At 36.5% G+C, this 22,828-nt stretch overlaps 1 protein-coding gene across 1 annotated transcript in view; it reads left to right on the top strand.

The window, feature by feature from the left end:
• LOC148351838 (RAS guanyl-releasing protein 1-like) overlaps positions 1-22,828 on the top strand; it is a 41,798-nt gene that overhangs the window by 8,356 nt on the left and 10,614 nt on the right. Inside the window, exons 3-12 of the mRNA XM_088353949.1 lie at positions 4,895-5,002; positions 10,309-10,369; positions 10,453-10,584; positions 12,247-12,400; positions 12,529-12,702; positions 15,185-15,301; positions 16,909-17,184; positions 19,001-19,081; positions 21,712-21,816; positions 21,897-22,006. Of these exons, the coding sequence (XP_088210075.1) occupies positions 4,895-5,002; positions 10,309-10,369; positions 10,453-10,584; positions 12,247-12,400; positions 12,529-12,702; positions 15,185-15,301; positions 16,909-17,184; positions 19,001-19,081; positions 21,712-21,816; positions 21,897-22,006 (1,318 nt within the window). The remainder of the gene's footprint in view (positions 1-4,894; positions 5,003-10,308; positions 10,370-10,452; positions 10,585-12,246; positions 12,401-12,528; positions 12,703-15,184; positions 15,302-16,908; positions 17,185-19,000; positions 19,082-21,711; positions 21,817-21,896; positions 22,007-22,828) is intronic.

The following is a 22,828-nucleotide window of genomic DNA, read 5'->3' as shown; positions in this document are numbered from 1 at the left end:
ACATAAAAGCTTTTCCGAGAATTCTACGTATTGGTTTTCGGGGTAATAATGATCTACAGGTAGTCCTTCCCTGTTGTGAATTTCTGAATAGGTAAAGATTGGGGTTTCCAAGGTATGGCCCAGGGGACATTCATGGCCCGCCGTTCCTTTTTCAGCATCTCTTAAATGATATTCATAAAATAATATTAAAAAATGGCTTATTGACGTCTGTAAAACAGTGAATGAGTTAATGGTCCATAGATGCAGATTGAATACAATTTAATTTATACATTGAAAGAAAAGTTACACATTGGCAGAAAAATGTGCTTAACTTAATTATGGTGTTTTAAGCGCTGTGATTGCAGATTCTTTATTCTGTTCATAGGAAATAGGACAAGTCTGCTCATATGAAGGTCTTTTTTGCAATTTACAGGAAATAGAGATTTTAAAATATATGTATAAATAAGACAATTTACAGTATTGTCTCAGAAAAATAGAATATTGTGAAAAATATATTTCCCATAATTAGATTAGAAACCAAAAGGGATGGCAGACACTATTTTTTATTTTAGGAAATCATTTTACTAAAAACATTAAAAAATATATTGGAAAAAAAGAAACATAACGATTTTTATTTTCATTTTACAGGAAAAAGCAGGTTAAAAATATGTATTAAAATAACTCGTTCTCAGAAATTTTGAATACTGTGATAAAATATTTTCATTTTTTCTAATGCAAATTGAAAAAACAAAATAGAATTATACATTCTGAATCATTACAAATCAAAGTTGTTGTTTTTTAATATTATGGTCGATTATTTGGGGGGGGGGGAGCTACATCATGTATTTTGAGACAAAATTCAACAAAACCGCTAAACCAGCTCTTCAGACAAAAGCTTATTTTTCAGCACATTTTGTTTCAGTGACATTTAATGATTTGATAAAATCTATAAAATCTTAATAATGCCAGAACCTGTGTCCATAAAAATACACCTCTCAAATGTTACTTAAGAGTGTTAAGGCTCATTTTGAATGTCATTTTTCTTTGTATAAACAATGGTTTCAAGGTCCGAATAAAAATCTTTTGTAAAAATGTCCCAAAATTCTGCGAACGAGGATCCTGGCGTATTTACCTTCGGCACAGCGTGCTCCGTTTCTGCAGGGCGAAAAACAGGAGAGAGTGCTTGTACTTGTGCTCTCTGCATAGCTCCACGAGTCCCAACCGCTTCGCTTGCACTGAAATAGGCTTCGCAAATTTGGAAAGACATGGAATCAATTTTGTCTCCGAGCCATACATACTCATAAAAGAGTGTTATATAGCTCGCGGCCCATAGGTTCCCAACCCCTGGTATACAGCCCACTAATATACTTTTTTCATAGTATTCTAATATTTTAAGATGGAATATTTGAGTTTTTGACATAATCAATAATACTAAAACATTAAAATACTTGCAATATTTGAGTCTATTCTTAATGAATGCCGAATGAATTACTTTTTTTTTTTAATTGCATTACAGAAAATAAAGTACTTGATTACAATATTCAAATTTTCTGAGACAGTTATATTAGATGCAAAAGTAAATCAAATGGGTTGTGATAGTCAGGGTTCGTACAGGTTCTGGAAATCATTGAAAAGGCTTGAATTTTTATTTTGTGTTTTCAGGGAATGAAAAGTGCTTGAATATTTGGTGAAGTGTTTGTAAATACTTGAAATTGTTGCCATGCTTTTCAAGAGCTCTGCTTGAAAATGACTCAGAAAATGCTCTTTGGCTGCTTCACTTTCCCATTGCATTTCTTATTTCCTTCGTGATTAACAGCAACTGATATTAGTTTGTATGGTATTGTCTTATGAAGCGTCTATGGGTCGTGCCCAAGGGACAGGGGCATGCTAGAATAAAGCACTATGAAATGTGTATTAGGGCAAGGATTGAATATCAATTATGGGCATTTATTATTGGCCCAAAAATTAAGATTGTGTTTCCCAGTGGTAAATTGTATTGGGAAGAATTCTTGCAACTGAATATATATGCTACTTATTACTGTCAATTTTACTCAACACTTACAGTATTGGAGAGATTTTTACTCCAAAATATTTACACACTTTTTTTCACAATTTTTACACAATTTTTCCGAACTATAAATAGATTTAAAATGTACTCAAGATCTAAAAACATATGTCTTGATAAATGTACACGCAAGAAAAATAGCATATGTGCACAGATATACTTGTGGTTTTGCAAAATACATGAATCACATTGGATTTCTTCTTTTAATGGTACTGAAGAAAATGGAAAATTAGCTTTGAAAGTGCTTAAAAAGTGCTTGAATTTGGCCATGAAAAGATGTACAAACCCAGTATAGTGTGATTTTCCCTATGTTGCAGAGTACTGAGTAGCTAATGGCTGAGTGAGAGGCAGCAATGGAAGAAGAGCCTAAGCATGATATGAGAGCTGTAGTACAGCTGGAGAGGCTGTTTCCCTACCAATAACAAAAACTGATAAATATGTTGCCATGGTGTTCCAAGTCCGAGGTGATAAAAGTGTTCCCAATCACCCCGTGACCTCAAATTCTCGAGAGGAGCTACTAGACTGAATCATAAACGGAGCATATGCTCTTGAAACCTTGTGCTTATTGTCATGCATGTTGTCTACCATCGACTGTGTTCATTTTCTGTGTAAACACTCGATCGCGGCACGCAGCGGCGGTTTTTCTCAGAAGATAAATTGTCAAGAAAAGGTTTTGCGTGCTCCGTTTCTGCTCAGCGCCACTCTTCTGTGGTTTTCTACACCTTTTTTTCAATTCTTTTTGTCTGTCTCCAGAAAATAGAGGAAACAATTCAATTTACATTGAAAGAGAAGAGGAATAGAAAGTGTTGCAGCGACACATGAATGTCAGTAGTCCCAGTAGTTACAAAGGTCAATGGACCTTATGACATCATTTTTTGGAGCGTGTCCATCAGTGGTTTTCCCCCTGAGCGCATCAATGGAAAAATGTTTGCAATGACAACACTAACAACTCTGGAATGCGAGGTCTCCTGTTGCCTTATTCCTGTTTTGTCATTAAAATACTTTTTATTTTGCACACAGGAAAAAAATGGGCGGATTTAAAATCTTACAAAGTATGGACATTATTAATAAGTTTCACCAACATATATCTAATTTCATTTTCGCGCAACCATAAATGAGCGCACAAAACTGAAAACATATTTTGCGACTTATTTTGGGTCTTCTATTTTTGTTGCTGCTAAATGTTATTGCATGAATCTTATTCCCTCCTGGTGGAAGTGAATTTCACTAAGGGGACCAATATATAAAATCATAATCTAAAACTGTGAAAATATATGATTTATTTTGTTTTTTTTTGTTGCTGCTTAATGTTATTTTACCACTATTGTTACAATGCACTATCAAAAAAACATTGCACTATTATTAAAACTTAGGCCAGTCTCTAAGTACTCTGTTGTTAATATATATTTTTCTGCCTTTTATCCTAATAGTCTTCTATCTTTTTTACTCTTTCTTACATGTTTACCTTGAAGTGCCTTCTTTCATACAATGTTTCCCAACGTTGATATCAATGTCAATAAAGAAAAGATATTCAATGAGTTAAAGGAACAGTGTGTATTCTTCAGAGCCCTCTAGTATTCGAAAACTGAATTTATTAAAAAAACTATTGATTTAAATCATAAGAAAATATACATGAACTTAGAATGATAATTTCTTCAAAGATACTCATAGGTCGAGAAATGTATTGATAATTTATGTATTTATTTTCCATAACATGTTTCTCATCTAGAGAGAGCTGACATAGTTATCTGACATTTTTTAATTACGGTCACTAAAAACAACAGATGTTGCAAAATATTGGGCAAATAGATTGATAAGAAAAATCATGCAGTTTTGTAGTTTTGAGGCGCTGTAGATGGTGTTTTTCTCTGTGCATTTTAGCATTCGTTTTCGGTTGCACGACACAATACTGTGACCCCCTAGAGGTCCATCTCTGTTCCTTTGAAATAGGACATTTTTGGGGACACGAAAACAAAAAACTGTCAAATTTACATTATTGCAAAGTATGGACATTGAAATTGGGTTTCACCAACAAAACTTCATTAATTATGAACATGATTTGAATACTGTTTTCTACATACATCCAACTGATTGTTTTCAATGCAAATATATAAGTAGTTAAAATATTTTTGTACTACTACGACTCTATTGCTGTTGCCATTATAAAACAAATACCAGTAGGGAGTTGTGTGAAGTTTTTGTTTCCATCATTTGTGTAGAGGGGAGGTTAAGTCACAAATCTTTACCACAATGTGCTCTGCCCCGCTCACACCCAAGTTGAAGCATCTTTCTGATTATTATTGAAATAGGAATTAAACCACACGCACAAATAAACACGTCTTTGACGTCTTTATTCGTCGATTGCAATGATGGAGTTGAACTACAACAGAATGGCTTATCCTTGTCTTCAACTATTTCATTGTGAGTGTTATTCTATTTGGAATTTGAATTAAAATTAGGATTAAAATTAGAATTATTTTTTTATTGTCATTGATAACAATGTAGTGAACATTGTTTACAACAACATTTAAAATGTTAGAATAAATATTCAATTATTAACGTGGTAGTGCTTGAAGAAGTAGTCTTTAATATGCTCACTACTAGTATAATTTTAACGGAATTCTGACAGTTACTTTGCAACTCCACTGCATGCAAATATTTGCATTTCTGCACCATTACACCTTTTAATCCAGATGTGATGACTCAAACGTATTGGTGAGACAAAGCAGGGCAAAGAACCACTACTCGTTTTATTCTGAGGGGCGTAACTTGACATTTTTATCTTTATATTAACTTGCTTTTATTTTATTTTATTTATTTATTTATTTTGTATTTTATTTTGGCCTCCAGATTCGGACGGTTATGCAGGTGAACGCAGCCACTTGTTGAACATCACCCTGACCATGCACCGCCTCCTCATCTCCTCAAGTGATCTGCTGGATAAGCTCACCAATATATATCCTTAAGCATGCTGAAAAACATCGTTATTGATATCAAGATGCATTTTGAGTCATTTCTTTGGTTGTCAAAAGCAACTGCTTGACTACCGCTTGGTGCACGTTGCTGGCTCACCTACATTAACTTTGAGCGGCATGTTTGGATTTGCTTCTGTTTGAATTTCTCTGCAAAAGTCTTAGGCTAACGCACAACATTTTATTTCATTTTACCACACCTATTGTGACATGGTGTATAATACAATGTGTTTTATAGTGGAATAGAATAATTATTTTGATACATCTGTCTCAATAGATGGCAAAAATATTAAATTGTTAAATACAGTGATACCTGGGTACTTGATCATATTCCGTACCAGATCAGTGTTTGAATACCAAAAACATTTTTTCACATATTTAGAAAAGGTATTTATTTTAATATGTTTTTTATACGCATTCAAAAATACCCAACATATTGATAAAAAATTGTACCTAAACAACCTTAAATACTCCAAATATTTAAAAAAATGTGCACATAAACATTGATAATTATTTAGATGAGTAGATAATAAAAACTAAACATTATAAAGATTGCAAATTTTTAGAAATTCTGAACCATTTACTGTACCTATGAACGAACATTTATGTACTTCAGGGAATTGTCAGGAAAGACAGGCTTATACTGTACCGCTGTATTGATCCACCAACTTGCATCATCCATCGGGTTGTCACACATTTACAAACCGGGAAATAGCCTTTTATCCAACTAACTGATGAACAAGCAACACAAATATGCACTGCGATTTGCATTTTTATCTGCTAAATCAACACATTTTATATATTTAAAACTCTGACACATTACTGCATCTCTTTATTGTATACTCTTGCTCCAAGTCTGTGCGGTTGTTGGTGTAGCACTTGGTAGTAAGGTGCGGTGAGGTTTGTGTCTGATAGGGTACAGTCAGGTTTACGAATAAATTAACCTGCATCGTATTCATCATTTGATTGACTGAGCAAGAAAGCAATATACTATATATGAACTGTTACATGGAGGGTAAAAAACGTTTTTATTGTCTTCCATTATCTTAAAAATGAAATATTTGCTCTGCTCCTATTGAAGAAAAGCATCAGTAGGTGGTAGACCTAAGATTTATGGCCCGAGCCCGAACCCGAACCCGAGGCAATTTCGGGCCGGGTCGGGCCTGAAATGTCAGTCATTTGGTCGGGTCGGGTCGGGTTCGGTCCTGCTTTTTTTTTTTTTTTTTTTTTTTTTTTTTTTTAAATTAATTAATAATTATAAATATATGTTCATTAAAAATATATACTTAAACTATGTATGGATACTAGACCAAGGAATACTTGTTATAAAATAAATAATTTGGATAAAACGGAGAAGGAGCTGTAATTGCTTTTAACGGAGCCAGAGCATGCTCTGTGCACGTGACGTGACGTGAATGCTGTCCTCTTAATAATAATTTGTTTACACCGCGGGATCCAATGCAACCAGGGTTTCATTCACAATAAAAAAGACATTACATACGGATATTATAGTAAATCAAATAAATATTATTTGTGTACAATTAGTTGTGATTGCGGAAATCATAGCGTACAGTGACATTGGTGACTTTTCCATCCGCATTAACAAACGCATTTTGTAAAATACGATCGCGCTTTATTGTTTAAATAAACGCGTTATATAGACTAGAATCTCCCAATTATTATAATTAGCTCGCTTTATTTTGTTTTAAAGCGTATTATATAGAATACGATCGCTTTTGTCGGAAGCGTACATTGACGTTGGTGACATTTTCATCCGCGTTAAAAAACGCAATTTGTAGAATACGATCGCGCTTTATTGTTTAAATAAACGCGTTATATTGACTAGGATCTCCCAATTGTTATAATTAGCTCGCTTTATTGTTTTAATAAGCGTTTGATATAGAATACGATCGCTTTTGTCGGAAGCGTACATTGACGTTGGTGACATTTTCATCCGCGTTAAAAAACGCAATTTGCAGAATAAAATCACGCTTTATTGTTTAAATAAACGCGTTATATAGACTAGGATCTCCCAATTATTATAATTAGCTCGCTTTATTGTTTTAATAAGCGTTTTATATAGAATACGATCAGGGGGGGGGGAATTTGCATAGGAGTCGGAAAAGGGCACAACACGTCAACACCCCCTCAATGAAAGTGCTGCGCTAAAATCGTACTACTACGTACTACTACTGCTGCTGTGGATTATGGCCCAATGATCAAGTCGTCAAAATGACGGACGCCCTTAAATGTTTTCGCTACCTCAAAAAAAAAAACCCGTCAATGACAGATTGTCGCTTAATGTAACATCTGCTGTGCAGACACAGAAATATAAAAGATGTAAATGTTTATACAGTTTTATTTAACTTAGGCCTAGATGTTGTAACAAAAGGCAGAGTTTAATTTGTTATCATAAATCACCCCTCCTTATAAATAAAATATGTAATTTCGGGCCCCTTTCGGGCCGGGCCAGCAAATCCAGTTAATTAGTCGGGCTCGGTCCGGGTCAGGTTTAATACCCCTCGGGCCTGCGTCGGGCTCGGGTGCTTTTTTTTGGCCCGATCTTACCTCTAGTAGGTGGGTAATCCTTCTATTATTGAAAATAAATCCATGCAATAAAGAAAAACACAGTCTTGATCAATAATTGTATTTTTTGGGGCTGACGTGTGTGCCAAATCAGTATCCTTGGTCTACTATTGCCCTCTGCTCTCACGCAAGAAAATTGAATGCCTTACTCTGCATTTGCAGACGCTCAGCACATTAATACTTTACATACTGTCCCTTTTGGATAAAAGCATCAAAATATAAGTACAGATAACACTCCATTATGGAAAAAAACATGCACAAGAAAAGTGTTTGTGGATAGAATGATTTTCTATGAGCTTCCTAATACTATCACAAATTATATTGCTTTGGGCTGAGTTGTCCGCCAAATCACAATCCTTGGTCTCACTATTGCCCTCTTCCATGAGGCAAAATAAGTGTGTGTCCCACTCTCCATCTGCAAACACTCAGCACAGCAATACTTTATATACTGCTCCTTTCAAATAGAAGCATAAAGAGATGGGCAATCCTCCATTAGAAAAAAGACTCTTAAAATTGTAGATGGCTTGACGTGCTGTTAGCTTGCCAATAGTATTACAATTCCTGTTTATTTGGGGCTGAGGTGTGCGTCAAATTCCAATCCTTGGTCTCACTATCGCCCATGCCCTGAGACAAAAGAATTGCGTGACTCATTCAACATCTACAGAAACTCAGCACAGTAATAGGTTACATACTAATTGTTATATTTTACTATATGAAATAATCAGATATTTTAAAGAAGAAATTCACAAAACTGTGAAGTTAGATGAGAAATAACAAATATAACCATTTGATATATATTTCATATAGCCTCCTCTGATTTGCACTTTAGTGCTTCATAACCATTACATTTAACGAATCGGGTAATCAATGAGGTGTATGTGTTCCGTTTTTAAGGTACCTTTCCAAATTGAAATGGATCAATTGAAATAAGAGAAACAAAAGCGTGACAACCGGACAGTTTTGTCACAAACAAATCTCTTCAAAACCACAGAAAATTGATTTACCTGGCTGCACGTCTCTGTGCGCTTGGATCCTTTGGCTTTGTCTGTGAACTAATAACTTCTTTGGTCTTGTTTGTTGACGTCGTTCCCTTTGATGAAATGAAACACTTTCTACTTACATTGTGTCTTGTCGCCTTAGTGGAGGGTTTTATGTCACTTTTAGGAAGGGATGATAGTGTTACAAAGCCTCTCGAAGAGGCATACAGGCCAATTGAGCAGTCTTAGTGTTTCAGGTGTTAATTACCTGTTTCTTTCACACATATAGACACACGTGTCCTCTTCGACTATATATAAACGCGTTGTTCAGCTTAAAGAGGTCCTTGCTCACGCAAGCAACGTCAGTGGACACAATAACAAACATCCCTCCGCTATTTTTAACCTTCTCATCCGTAACTCGGGACCCAGAAGGATCCATCAAATGGATCAAGAGCGTCTTTTAATCGGGTAGGAGACGCGGGGGCCATCAACAGCCTTCATCATCGCAGTCTTGTCCTGGGATTGCGTGGGTGTTTCTTCTGCTCCCATGACGCCATTAGCCTTTTTATGTGCATCACTTCAAGATGATTCCTGCCAAAAGAGAGCTGGCGTGTCAGTCAGTATTTATGAGCGCTGACGCTCGCATCACACTTTGTCTCTTGGTGTCCTTTTGCATAGCCGTAACATCTACAGCTCGTGATCAACCTATGCCCAATGGAAACATGCAGTATATTATCAGCAACAGTGTTTCCTATTAAAGGCGTATGGGTGGACAGTTTGGGGGGACACGAGGGAAAAGAATACTTTTTCTATTTTAAATTCAAATGCATCATTTAGTTGCATTTTTAGAGCAAAATCAAGAAGCTTGATCTATGATGAATGTGTTCCCTTGTAAACTATTGAATCATTAAAATTTTTTATTAAAGGCAATGACAGAGTGAACAAGTCACACCCAGAGAGCATGTTAAACAAAACAGGAGTTTATTTAAAAAAATAGGTTCCTTATTTACTCACAGCAAGACAGAATATGTAGAATAACAAATAATATGTGTGAACAATGCACTCGAGAACTGTTCGCGTCACAGCTCAGCTCACTACAAAGAGCCAGCTCTTTTGGCTCCCAAACGCCTTTAGATTTTGTTGTTGTTGCTTCAACAAATATATTACCAATAATGATACAACATTATCCATGAAATACTTTGTTTTTACCTCTACAGTTAACTTTCATCTACTTTAAACTTTGAACGTTTTTATGCTAAGCAACTTTAAAATCAAGCAACACAGATTCCCTGAAAAATAAACACAACAAAATAAATGTAAAAAAAAAAGCGAGAGAGAAGCCCTACCGGCCTGACTGCTTGACATATTAAGCATGGTCAAGTTCTGGTCTGGGCCCAAAATCTTACTTCTAACTTATAGTAAATTCAGTGTTGCTTATAACAGGTAGCAGTGTATTTTAAAAAAATCTATTGCCGTACAAAAAATAATATTCGGCACACACATTTTAAAATGATCCAAAAAACGTACAAAATACGAGAAACTTGACAGATATGCAGTGATTCACTTGTAGTTCACTGAGTTATGCCAACCAAATTGCTTTTAAGCCTCCTACCATGGCAAAAGTCACATTATGGCATGCATGCAAATAACTTACGGAAATCTTAATACAATGAAAGCCATACAAATCATAATTTTTGTCACTCAGCATCCTTAACTTAAAGTTTTAAATTCAAAAGTGCCATGGACAATGAGAAGCCAGCAGAGTGCCAGAAAATATGCTACCTCATCAGGTTTGTACTATTGATATTGGCGTTATTTCCTGCCTTTGCTGTGGTTTTCTACAAAAACACACATTGTCCGTTCTGACCCTCAGGCATTGGATTCAGGAATTCTGGATGATGTTCAGGTTGCACCACAGCTTGTCTGACAGATTGGACCAACTCCGAGAGCTGATCAGGGAGCAGGGACAGGAGCATCTCTGCTCTCTTCTAGAGACAAAATGGATGTAAGTGCTATTGTGTGACCAGCTGTCGACTGAGATGTCTGAGCACGACTCGCTGGTCAGTCAGATAAGGGAAAAAAATACGATCACGGCCAGAATTTGGTAAAACATAGCATGGGTTTTGGGTCCTGTCTTAAGGTACCTGACGCATATTTAAACTGCATTTAGATACTAGCTAAGAACGGTTACTTGCATTAATATTTTTCTTTACCACTCGCCTCACTCCTGTGGGTGAAGTGGAGACCACTCCAGATGATGAAAAGTGGGAGAAACCAGTTTATGCTCCATAAATAGAATTCGGAGGTTTCACAGATAAGATGTTGCAATTTGGCCTGTTCAGCCCTTAGTTCTCTCTGTGATTAAGGCATGTACAAATAAATGTGACTCAACTAGAATGAGCTATATTAAGCACGCTATCATTGTGTTTTATGTTTACTTTCCTCAAAAATGTTGACTATAGATAACACACTGGAGAAAAAACAATTTCTGAGCAATAGTAGTGCTTATTTGTCGACTTCCCTTTTCACTTTTCGCACTTTCATTGTACACCTTTTTTTTAAACGACACCCCAGCAAAAGGCAATTTGCGAACATTTAACCGTTCCGCTGCAAAGCCGTCTAGTGCTAATCACAAGTTCACTTAGCTGTGCTTGTCCCGAGAGGCAGTGAAGAAAATGTTGCTGCAGATCTTTTTTTCTGTACTACAATAACATCTATCAGAGTGTACTGTAAAAAAATAATTCTGTGAAACTGTAAAAAAGAAAATACAATAATTCAAAGGCAGCAATAATTCTGTAAAGCAGGGGTCCTAAACACACGGGCTGACAAACGATATTGTGAGGCTCTTGCCTTAATATGTAAGTTTAATCTTAGAGTTTGATATGGATACTCCCTTCGAGAGTATATTGTCACTGTTCTTGAAATGAAGGACATTGGACGCACCTTTCAAATAACTTTCGCAGGGTCTCTGCTGTGTTTAACATCTTTTGTCTGATAGTCCATGGTTATAAAACACAACTTGGCTGTATCTATGTACGTATGTACAAATGTACGTATGTACCTACGTACACACATTATTTTTATATGTCCAGAAAATGAAAGGCTTACTAAATACAATATAATTTGAATTATGATCATTAATTATTTATACTGTAGTATTTTGATTGATTGATATCTGTTTATATATGTATTCTATGATGTAGATTTATTTCACTTTAAATAAATGATTCCTCATTACGGATTCTTGCATTTTCCCAATTTTAATAAAATACCGTAATCTATGATATCAAATTAAAACACTGTTTTATTCTTATATTTAAACGATATGCATCTTTTTTATTCCACAATCAACCTACCATTTCTGAATGTGGAGTACCTGTACAAAAACACACGCAGAAAAAGAAGAACGTGAAGAACATGCAATGTCCACGCGGAAAGGGTGAAACCTGGAACTGAACCCAGGAACTGTGGGCCATGTAACACAGTCAATGATCATACTCCGGTTAAATACTACTCTAAAATGTGATCCATCTTTCTATACACAATGTACAATGATTGTTACTTTAGATTACATTTTGCCGATTTATGGGAGAAATCTGATTTGAAGTAAATGCAGACTACAAGCCGGGGGCCCCAAGAAATGATTTGCTTCCATCTATTTTTCCAGAAACGAAAGGGACTGGTCATGGAAGGCCAGCCAGAAGATCAAAGCCAATAGCAGTAAAAAGAGAAAGGTCTCTCTTCTTTTCGACCACCTGGAGCCTATCGAACTGGCCGAGCATCTCACCTTCCTGGAGTTCAAATCGTTTTGCAGGATTTCCGTGAGTGTTCACTCATATCAGCATGAAAGACTTTTGAAAAGCTGGTGTTTTGGGTCTGCGGCATGTGTGCAAGGTGCATGTTTCCTCACAGAGGAAATACCTAGTCTGTTACAATTCTCTTTATCCAGTTTATAGACTACCAGAATTACATCCGCAACTGCTGCATCAAGGACATCCCCGTGATGGAGCGTTCCATCGCTTTGTGTAACAAGGTCTCCCAGTGGGTTCAGTTAATGGTTCTGAGCCGGCCGACAGCTCAGCTCAGAGCTGAGGTTTTCACCAAGTTCATCCACGTGGCACAGGTAGTTACAGATTTGAACGGACAAAAAAAAATATGAGACGACATTAAAAAGCCCTTTAATGTAAAACATGTCTCTAAATCCTGAATTGGCTTTCTGTCAACATAGCAGGCATTTGTCAATATATACCCTCCAATACACACATATCTTTTGACCTTTGTTTTACTCAAAAATATGATTTGGTTTAATGTAGAACTTTGTATCTAATGTTTTGTTACCTATCCTTAGGGGTTTAACAATATATAAACATTCACTGTTCACGGATCACTTTACCACTTAAATACAGCCGGGTGGGGCCCATCCCTCTCTTGGCCAGGTTTCTGGACAGGGTTTTGCTCCACCACATGAAACAGAAAGTACTGTTTTCCATGGTTACCAGTAGCAGTAAAAGCCTCTTGATCTGTCTCAGATACATGTATAATATATATAATATTAGTACAATATGATCTCACTAAAGTTTAGTGATGTGTACAATATATATGCATTTACAAAACACACAAAAACGATATTTACATAATTTTAACGTTGACTTTGAGACCAGTACACTTTCATTTGCAGCTAAGATGCTTTGTAAAAGATATATATATTTTTATGGGTGGAGTTCACAAAAGTGTCTCAAAAGTCATAAGTAAAGAAATAATCTTGTGCTTCCTAAAATATTATTTATGAACTTATTAAATTCTACCAATGGCACTTGTTTAAAATGACATGCATTGCTGCTGCTAATTACCATCATGATCGTTCTCTCACCCCTCTAATCTTGTCCGTGCCTTGTCTGTTTTATATTTTCCTTTGGCCACTCACTTTCCTTGAATAGTTAGAAGTCAACTTGAGACCGATTGTATTCGAAACGGGATCCTCACTGTAGTTCCTGTCACCAATCATGCAGCTGGAAATGGATGCTGTACTTCTTACAACTTTCAATCTGCTTGGAGTGCACCATTTCTTGGGGAAATGTGGGCATCCTAACAAAAACTGAAACATAATTAGTTTAAGGATCCCTTAACCTTGTGGTTATAATAACCGTAATATTATATTTTAACTATGTTCGATCGGCAGGGCATATTCGAAAGCCTATGGGGCATGCAAGCTGTAATTTACCCATTCTTGCCCTAAATGCTACCAATGATAAAATTGTGAGTACTTTATGGATAAGCTCAGAATACTCTATTAATCGTTTTCCCTTTCATTTCACACATTCACATTGTTTATTGCTTCCATTAGCTTAGCCGCACCAAGTATTAGGGTCTACATAATACTTGGTCTACATAATACTTGGTGCGATGGGGCAAAGTACAGCCCTTTGAGCTTTTTTAGAAGAGGAAGAAGAATTTACTTTTATCGTCATTCTTGTGCCCATGCACACAGAACGAAATGTCGATACATCTGACCCGCACAGTTAAACTGTAGCGAGCCGATGTAGCCGCAGCCGAACAGGGCATCGCCATTTTAGACCCAACTGCTGTGTTGGTAGTCATTAAGCGACCAAACCCCCTAATACCAACCCTTAATGCCGAGCGCCAAGCAGGGAGACAATGAGTACCAATGTTGTAAGTCTTAGGTATGACTCTGCCGAGGCTTGAACCAGCAACCTCCCAGTCTCGGAGCGGGCGCCCTACCCACAAGGCCACCGAGCTGGTAAATACTGATATGGTAAAATATAATAGTATCTGTTGGTAAATAAAGTACTACTAATAACAAAAAGTGTTGTGTTTCCGGTGCCACTTTCATCCCAGGTGTCTGTTTGGATATTTCTATAACCCAACTACATAGTTTACTTTGCTGTGCTAGACTAAAGCCACAGAAATGCCTTTTTAAGATAAATCATAGAAAAATCAATTGTTTGTTTAATCAGAGTTCGACATCAAATCAAACAGCATTAATAAATTAGCCACTAGGACTTGACAAATCGGATTACCATTTTAACAAATGTGCTGCTTTAAATGTGTGTTTTGTGGTAAGTTGAAGCAATATTACATATCTTTCTTATATCTACCAAACGTTTTGTATTGACACTTAACACTGTGATTATGAATTTGATACGCAACATATACAACCAAAAACATATTTGGCGATTCACTCCATCCCATTAAATCACCAGCCTGCTGCTGAACACAAAGCCTATGGGGTGTGGAGACAAATTTCACACCATCATTCTCCAGTGACAGCAGGAATTAGAGAGCTGAGAAGAGATGGGAAAAAGCTTTCAGTAAAATAAATAATTAAATAAATAAATAAAAGAGTGTGAAAAAACAACAACAATTTAAGTGGTTTATGTAACTGCGGTTTGGTGTATTATATAACTAGGACTACTTAAAAATCGTATCTATAATCAAGGCAAACTCCAATCACAATCATACATTTATTCTAACAATAATGTCTCTTTCATCATCGAAACTCAGCTTTGTTTTTTGCCTTTTGTCTCTCAAAAATGTGTGCAGTGGGTTGTTGAGTGACCTTGCACTTGTTTGTTTGCGTCCACCAGGCTTTACTTTTCATGCACAACTACAACACGCTGATGGCGGTGGTAGGAGGACTTTGTCACAGTTCCATATCCAGACTGAAGGACACAACCTCCCATGTTCCCAGTGAGTTCATCAAGGTAATGAATAATCACGCTGCCGTCCTTAGGCATAAGTGGGTGTAGTACTCACCTTTTTAGACAGTGCAGATGTATTGAGGAAGAAAAGAAAAACTAAAAAAGAAAACATTCAAAATTTGGTTTTAAAGTATATACTTGGTTATTGGTTTTGCACTTTTAAAGCCTCCGTTTTTCTTTCTTAAAGAAATTGCATTTATTTTTTAATCAAACAGAAGCCATCGCTCATGTCAGACATTAAACAATTTAAGATTTATGAGGCGCCAAAGACGTTACTCATTAACTTTCCTTTTTGTCTTATCTATAACTTATCCACAAAGTGCTTTCATAGATCTTACAACAGAAATACATATCTTGGGGAAGGTATTTTTATTATTTACTGTAGTGTCATTATTATAACACTGAGCTAAATCCCCCAAGAAGGACCGTGACCACAGTGGGCGTGTAAGTGAAGTCGTATTCCCTCTCCGATTGGTGAAAACTGCAAAAGTACACTACAATGAGACTAGGTGCCAATAAGTTCACAAAAATAAAGTACATGATCATAAAATCTGTCACAATAAAACTAAAACTGTCACAATATATAGTTGTTTATACATCATATTACACTTTTAAAAATGTATGGCACTGATTTTTCAATCTTTCAACATGGATGGAGATGGATTAGACATGGAACCCTCCTTTCAGCACTTTTGTGAGACTACTGATGAAAACTAGGAAGTGACGTGAAAACCCAGAAGTAATGTTATTTCCGAAATATGTTTCAACTTAAAGCTCAAATAAACACAGAATATCGATGTTGAACACTTTTTAATGAACTAACTTCCGCTCTTAACCTCCTATTACTTTTTGAATCACAGTAACTTATTAGAAAAACACTTGCCGTAAGGGCACAGAGAAAGGCTTTTCCTTTCAGTGCAAGTAAAACAAAATAAAAGGGTAAAAAAGTTGCCATATGGGCAACACATTAACATTTCCTATTATGTCGTTTCTTATTATTATAGTTATGATTTTTTTTGATAATTTCTTTTTGGGGGAGTAATTGATTAATTGAATCAATCATGTTTTCTTTTTTTCTTAATAATGCAGGAAATAACCACAGAAAACATTTTAATTTTACAGGTAACATGCGAAAATGGACACAAATATTTTTCATTGTTTTCCAAAATAAAAGCATAATGCACATTAAAAATGTATTTGTTTCACACATAAGTAGCACACACTCCTATATGGCGACAGAAATGGCACAGGGATCTCTGTCTCTGTCTCTGTCTCTGTCTCTGTCTCTGTCTCTGTCACTGTTTCTTTTTTTGTTAGGGTTCAAAGCATGCATACAGTACTCAGTTGTTTTTAATATTTTAGATTTTCTTAATTTCCTGGAACCCAATAAGGGATTTGTCTCACGGGACACTCCAAAAAATAACCCAATTGTAGTGGTGTCATTTTGATTTATTGTACCTTTTAATCATTCTTCCTGAAGGGAAAAATTAACAATGATTATTTAATAAAAGAATATGAAGGCGTGATCCATCTCGGAGTATACACTTACAAGAACTCCATTCTTACTCATGTTTTCAGGGACGTAATACCCTCCATGTTTTTTTCCTCAGGTATTAAACGAAATGACTGACCTGCTCTCCTCGTGCAGAAACTTTGATAACTACCGACAAGCATACAACAAGTGCACAGGTTTTAAAATCCCCATCTTGGGCGTGCACCTCAAAGACCTCATTTCAGTGAACGAGGCCATGCCCGACTACGTGGAAGACGGTAAAGTCAACGTTCACAAGCTGCAGGCTCTCCACACGCATATCAATGAGCTGATGCAGCTCCAGCAGATCCCACCCAAGCTTGATGCTAACAAGGATCTGGTCACCCTCTTGACGGTCAGTTACTAATTTCTTCATTTAAAAAGTAATTGTGCTACTCCCTGATTACTGACACCCAAACGTAGCGTGTTACTCTGAAAAAAACTATGTTCTCTCGTTGAAGCCGACTCTTTAAAACTGCTTAGAAATAGCCACATCGTGCAAGAAATAGAAGAAAACGTCTACACCAACCTGTGGAAGTGGTGAAGCCTTGATATTTCCTGGCTTGTCTAATCTTGATAGCTTGCAAATGAACACATTCTCTCTATATCCATTTTCTCACTGGACTTTAAAACTTTTTGGGTTTTCGCCTCCGTTGCGCAGTACTGTCCAAGAGGTTTTCCTTTTTCCAGACATAGTATATTGCAAAAACAATTACAAATAAAATGACCAAAATTTAGCACTCTTCTACTGTAAATTCTGCGCTCAAGTTTGCCCCATTGATTTCCTGTTAGTTTGTTATTCCTGTAGAAGCCACACAGAGGTAAGATATTAAGCCTGGGCCCGACCCATTATTCGAGTTGAGTTGGGCCTAAAATGTCAAGCATCATGTTCGGGTTTGGTCCCAGCTGGGCTTCTCTCTTACTGAATTTGTTTTTAAATCATCCAACTGTCATTGTTCTTTGTTTTTTTTTTCTTTCCGTCACGTGGTGGAGGACGGATTCAGTCCATCTCTTGGTTGGCCGTGCTTGGATTACAGATTCATATTTTAATCTACATGAACATCTTATTTTTCTCTTAATGGTGCAGAAAATAACCGCAGAAAATAGACAAGTACGATAAAGATAAAAACTATCCCACTGTCCAATGACACGGTTGCTAGACATTTGAATTAACTTTCATTTAATATTGTGCTCCTAAATTAATGTTGGGGTGTTCATGGTAATTCAAAAATAATTACAGTTCAAGGATTTATTTTAAATTAAGATGCACTTTAAATCTTTGCTCTTACATTTAGTACATCGATTGTTTGCTTGAAGTTAGTTTATATATTTATTGTTTCCATCCATCCATTTTCTATGCCACCTATCTTCACTAGGGAGTTATTTGGTCCATCCCAGCCATCTTCGTATAGTAGGCAGGGGACACCCTGAACTGTTTGCCAGTCGCAGGGCACACAGAGATACACAGCACACTCGGTCAATCAACATCACATGCATGTTTCTGGAACATTGGAGGAAACCATGGTGCCCAGAGGAAGCCCACGCAGTTAGGGGAGAATATGCATACTCCACACGGGTAGGCTGCGGTAGCTGGAACTGAACCCAGGACCAATGCCACCTATTTATTTCCGTTTATTCTCTTATAAGTTAAGATACAGTGTTACGCATTGGTGTACGATTTTATAGATGAAGTATAATATTTGATCGCACGATGAGGGTAGGGGAGGATCTTGGGAGGGCGCAAGAGGTTTTCTTCTTCCTATGAAGGGCACGACAGAAACTGAAAAGTACTATCGTAAGGGCAACACAGCACTCGTTACAGAGAAAAGTAATTACATTACAGTAATTGCATTACTTCCAACACCGTTGACGGTATAGCAATTCCCTAAGCTCCCCTCCAAACTGTGATTTACCGCAAAGTATTTGACATTATTCCAGAACTGAGGCAGATAAGTGTGTTCCAGCATGCGGTTTGTCTGCAAGCGCGTGGGTGCGATAAGGGTCTCGAATACGTGAGTGTGTGGGTGATAAAGCGAGTGTGAACAAGAATGAATTCAAATTACTGCCCGGTTTTTGTGCGTAACCAACCTTGCGGTGCTTTAAATGAATCCAGTACATCCTTGAAAATATCTCTATTTTTCCCTGTGGGTGTGTTTGTTTCTCCTAACCAGCTGTCCTTGGACCTCTACTACACCGAGGATGACATCTATGAGCTTTCTTATGCCCGGGAACCCAAAAACTGCAAAGCTCCTGTGAGTGTAAGAAACAGTATACACCTGCAAGGCATATAACAATGCTTTCCATCACAGCTTTGGTTCTCAGATAGTGATTCTCAGGGAGTATGTGATATTTTAGCATTACACAGACGCTGCCCGACCTACAAATGAGTATCGTCCTTAAGTTGAATTTGTTCGTAAGTTGCTTCAGTGATATATTTTGTATGTTTAAGGTTTATATAAGTATGTTTACGGCTTGTATAAGTAACCTGTATTGTTTTGTACTAAAAAATAAAAAAATCATAAAATAATATGCACTATTAAGATAAATAGAGTTTTCTTGGGAGATGCGCTTCAAGAGGTCCTCCTCCGTGGTAAAAAGTGGCCGAAAAAAAGCATTCCGACCAGTTTCTCAACCGCATCACACTTTCTTATTTCACTTTCACTTCAAAAGAAACGGCTCTCCTTTTGTTTACACTTTACACCAGCCATATTGAATGGATGCAGGAGATATTAAACAATAAAAACGTCAAAGTTTTAAGCGTGCTAGCGATGCAGTACACTTTGTTAGGATTACATACGAACCAGGAAGTAGAAGCCGGATTTCTTCTTCAGGGTTGATGCTGGGTGACCTTTCACAGCGCCACCCAGCAAAAGAAAAACTACAGTACTGTCCTGTACTCGGAAAAATTTGCACACAATACAAAATCTAACTTACAGCAATTTTAAGGATATTTTTCAACATCCCGAAAAATGTTTTCGTATCAACCGCTTTGCGTAAGTCGAATGTTCGTAAGTAGGGGAGCGTCTGTGCTGTCTATATTTTCATTATGACAATTTAGTGAACAATGTTTACAACATTGAGACATGGCACACAAGAATAAACAAATAATAATTATAAGATAAAAATAAGATAAAAAAAATGTCAAGATGAATGAGCATACTATTTATAAGGTAATGATTGGAGGCTGTCTTACATTGTATGTGCAATGGAAAATGAAATAAACATTGTAGGGAACATAATCGCCAGAAGTCACGATGTGAGGAAAAAAATCTAAAACAAGTAAATCATCAAGTATTTTGATTTTTTTCTCACTGGCAGAAGATTTTATTCATTTTGTATTTTTGAAATGTTATGTTTTTCCCCTCATTTTAAGAATTACTTCTAATATTTACTATTCATTACATGTTTTGAATCACAGATTTATTTTCAATAAATTATTTTATGTATTAGTTAACAAAGATGAAAAAAATGTTATATCAGATCCTATTATTTTGTTATACTACTAAAACAACTACTTAATTCTTAACCTTTTATATTTTTATATGCTTCCATTTTTACCTAGTTGTTTTGTTGTATTTTGTGTCTAATTTATTGCATGTTCACTCATGGGGTGAGAAGAAGTAGTTTCATCTGTTCTGTATCGTGCATATAGCATTTTACAATAAAGTTACCTATGACAAAACATTTGTAAAATTAGAAAAATAACGATAATAGTAAATTACCATACAAGCAAAGTTATCTACCAAATACACGTTATTTTTTGTGTATTCAAAATGTGACAATCATAAAATAATAATAATAAAATATTAAGTCATAATAGGAAATGATTCGATTTTGATTAACTACTACTACCCTCAATGACATGGGTCTCATCTCATCTCATCAGCCGTACCGCTTATCCTCATCAGGGTCGCGGGGGGGGCTGGAGCCCATCCCAGCCATCTCTGGGCAGTGGGCAGGGGACACCCTGAACTGGTTGCCAGCCAATCGCAGGGCACACAGGGACAGACAACTCATTCGCTCATTCACACCTAGGGACAATTTGGACCGGCCAATTCACCTGAAATGCATGTTTTTGGAACGTGGGAGGAAACCGGAGTGCCCGGAGGAAACCCACGCAAGCACGGGGAGAACATACAAACTCCGCACAGGAAGTCTGGAGCTGGATTTGAACCCACAACAGGTTCCCATGACATGAACTGTGCCGCACAAGCGCTAACCACTGCGCCGCCGTGCTGCCATGACATGGGTCAATTCTTCTAAAAAAATTGGTCACTTTATGAAACAGGCTAACAAATCTTGTTAAATAAGAAATATAATAATTAAGGAAATAAGCATATAAGAATATAAGCAAATATGTATCCTGAATCAATTAAATAAGATTTTATATTTTGTAGTTTATATTTAGAAAGAAATAATGATAGATAAAATTATAATACAAAGTTAAAAAAATGATAATGAAGTACTACTACTATCAATTACTTGGGTTGTTTAAAAAATAGGTCACTTTTGAAAAAATGTGGTAAAATAAAAAAAGTAATAATTAGGCAAAAACGAGTTTACGCAAATAAATTAAAAAAGGTTTTGTTTTTTTGTAGTGGAAATCTCAAAAACATATAAGTGGAATACTAAAATATTAAATAATAATCCACAATTAAAATTATAACTATCAACTACTTCTACAATAAAGTGTTTGGGTTAATTTTTCTAGAAATATAAAGGCGCCACTTTATAAACAAACGTGAGGTTTTCTCTTTGTTGACCCGGTTTTATTCCCTCTGCTTACCACAAGTATGCATCACAAGTAAACATTAGAAACTTTCTGCAGTTAAGTAAATTAAGGTGTATTGACTTTTTTTCACTATAAATGTTTTTCCATCAGCCAGCCACCCCTTCTCGACCTCCAGTGGTTGTGGACTGGGTTTCAGGAGTGGCCCCTAAACCAGATCCTCGAACTATTAGCAAGCATGTGCAGCGAATGGTGGATGTAAGTCTTTGCTATCTAAGACCTCTTATTTATATTTAGGAAATATTGACATCTGATCATTCACTCCTTGTCTCGCGCAGTCCGTCTTTAAGAACTATGATCACGACGAGAACGGCTTTATTTCTCAAGAGGACTTTGAGAAAATTGCCGCCAGCTTCCCATTTTCTTTCTGCGTGGTGGACAAAGACAAGTGAGTGCTCGGATCTGCAAAAAAGATGTATTTTGGGGGGGGCAAGGTTTTCGTAGTCAAAAGTGTGGTGGCAGGAAATGTCAAGCAGCTGCACGACTAACCGTAACCTCATCGCTTTCTATTTAATTTTTTGCATGCCGCCCCACCTGAGTATACTGTATGTTTGCAGACAGTCTTGGGTATGTTACTGAAATACAGTACTCGTTATCCAAGCACCTCTAAACAGGAGAATTTCGGCATACAAGGGTTCGTACGGGTGTTTGAAATCCTTGAATTTAAATGTGTTAACAAGGACGGAAAATTGCTTGATTTCTGGTGGAAGTGCTCATAAATGCTTCCAATGTTTCATAACAAATCTGCTTAAAAGGATGCCAAAACTTCTCCCTGGTGGCTTCGCTTTGCACTTGCATTTATTCTTCCCTCATGATAAACGGCACCTGGCATTACTTTGTATGGCATCGTCAGTACGCCCTCGGCCCTTACGGACCGTGCTGAAGAGGACAGGTGCATGCTCCACCTGAACAGGGCACTATGGAATGTGTATTAGTGCAAGGATTACGCATTATTTATGGACATTTATTATAGACCATGCAAAATATTAAAGTGGCGTTTCCCAGGGGTAAATTGTAATGGGAAGAACTTCCTGCAACTGAAAATATAAGATTCTTTTGACAGTAATTTTTACCCAAAACCCATATATAATCATATGTCTTGATAAATGCACATGCAAAATTTAAAATTTCATATGTAAATCGCAGATAAAGCTGTAGCTCTGCTAAATACATTATTTTCATGAGATGTATTCTTTATGGTACTGGAGAA

Source organism: Urocampus carinirostris, chromosome 15, assembly GCF_059441175.1.
Source record: "Urocampus carinirostris isolate Australia breed hairy pipefish chromosome 15, RoL_Ucar_1.0, whole genome shotgun sequence".
Lineage (NCBI taxonomy): Eukaryota > Metazoa > Chordata > Actinopteri > Syngnathiformes > Syngnathidae > Urocampus > Urocampus carinirostris.
This window is presented reverse-complemented; position numbering and strand designations above follow the sequence as displayed.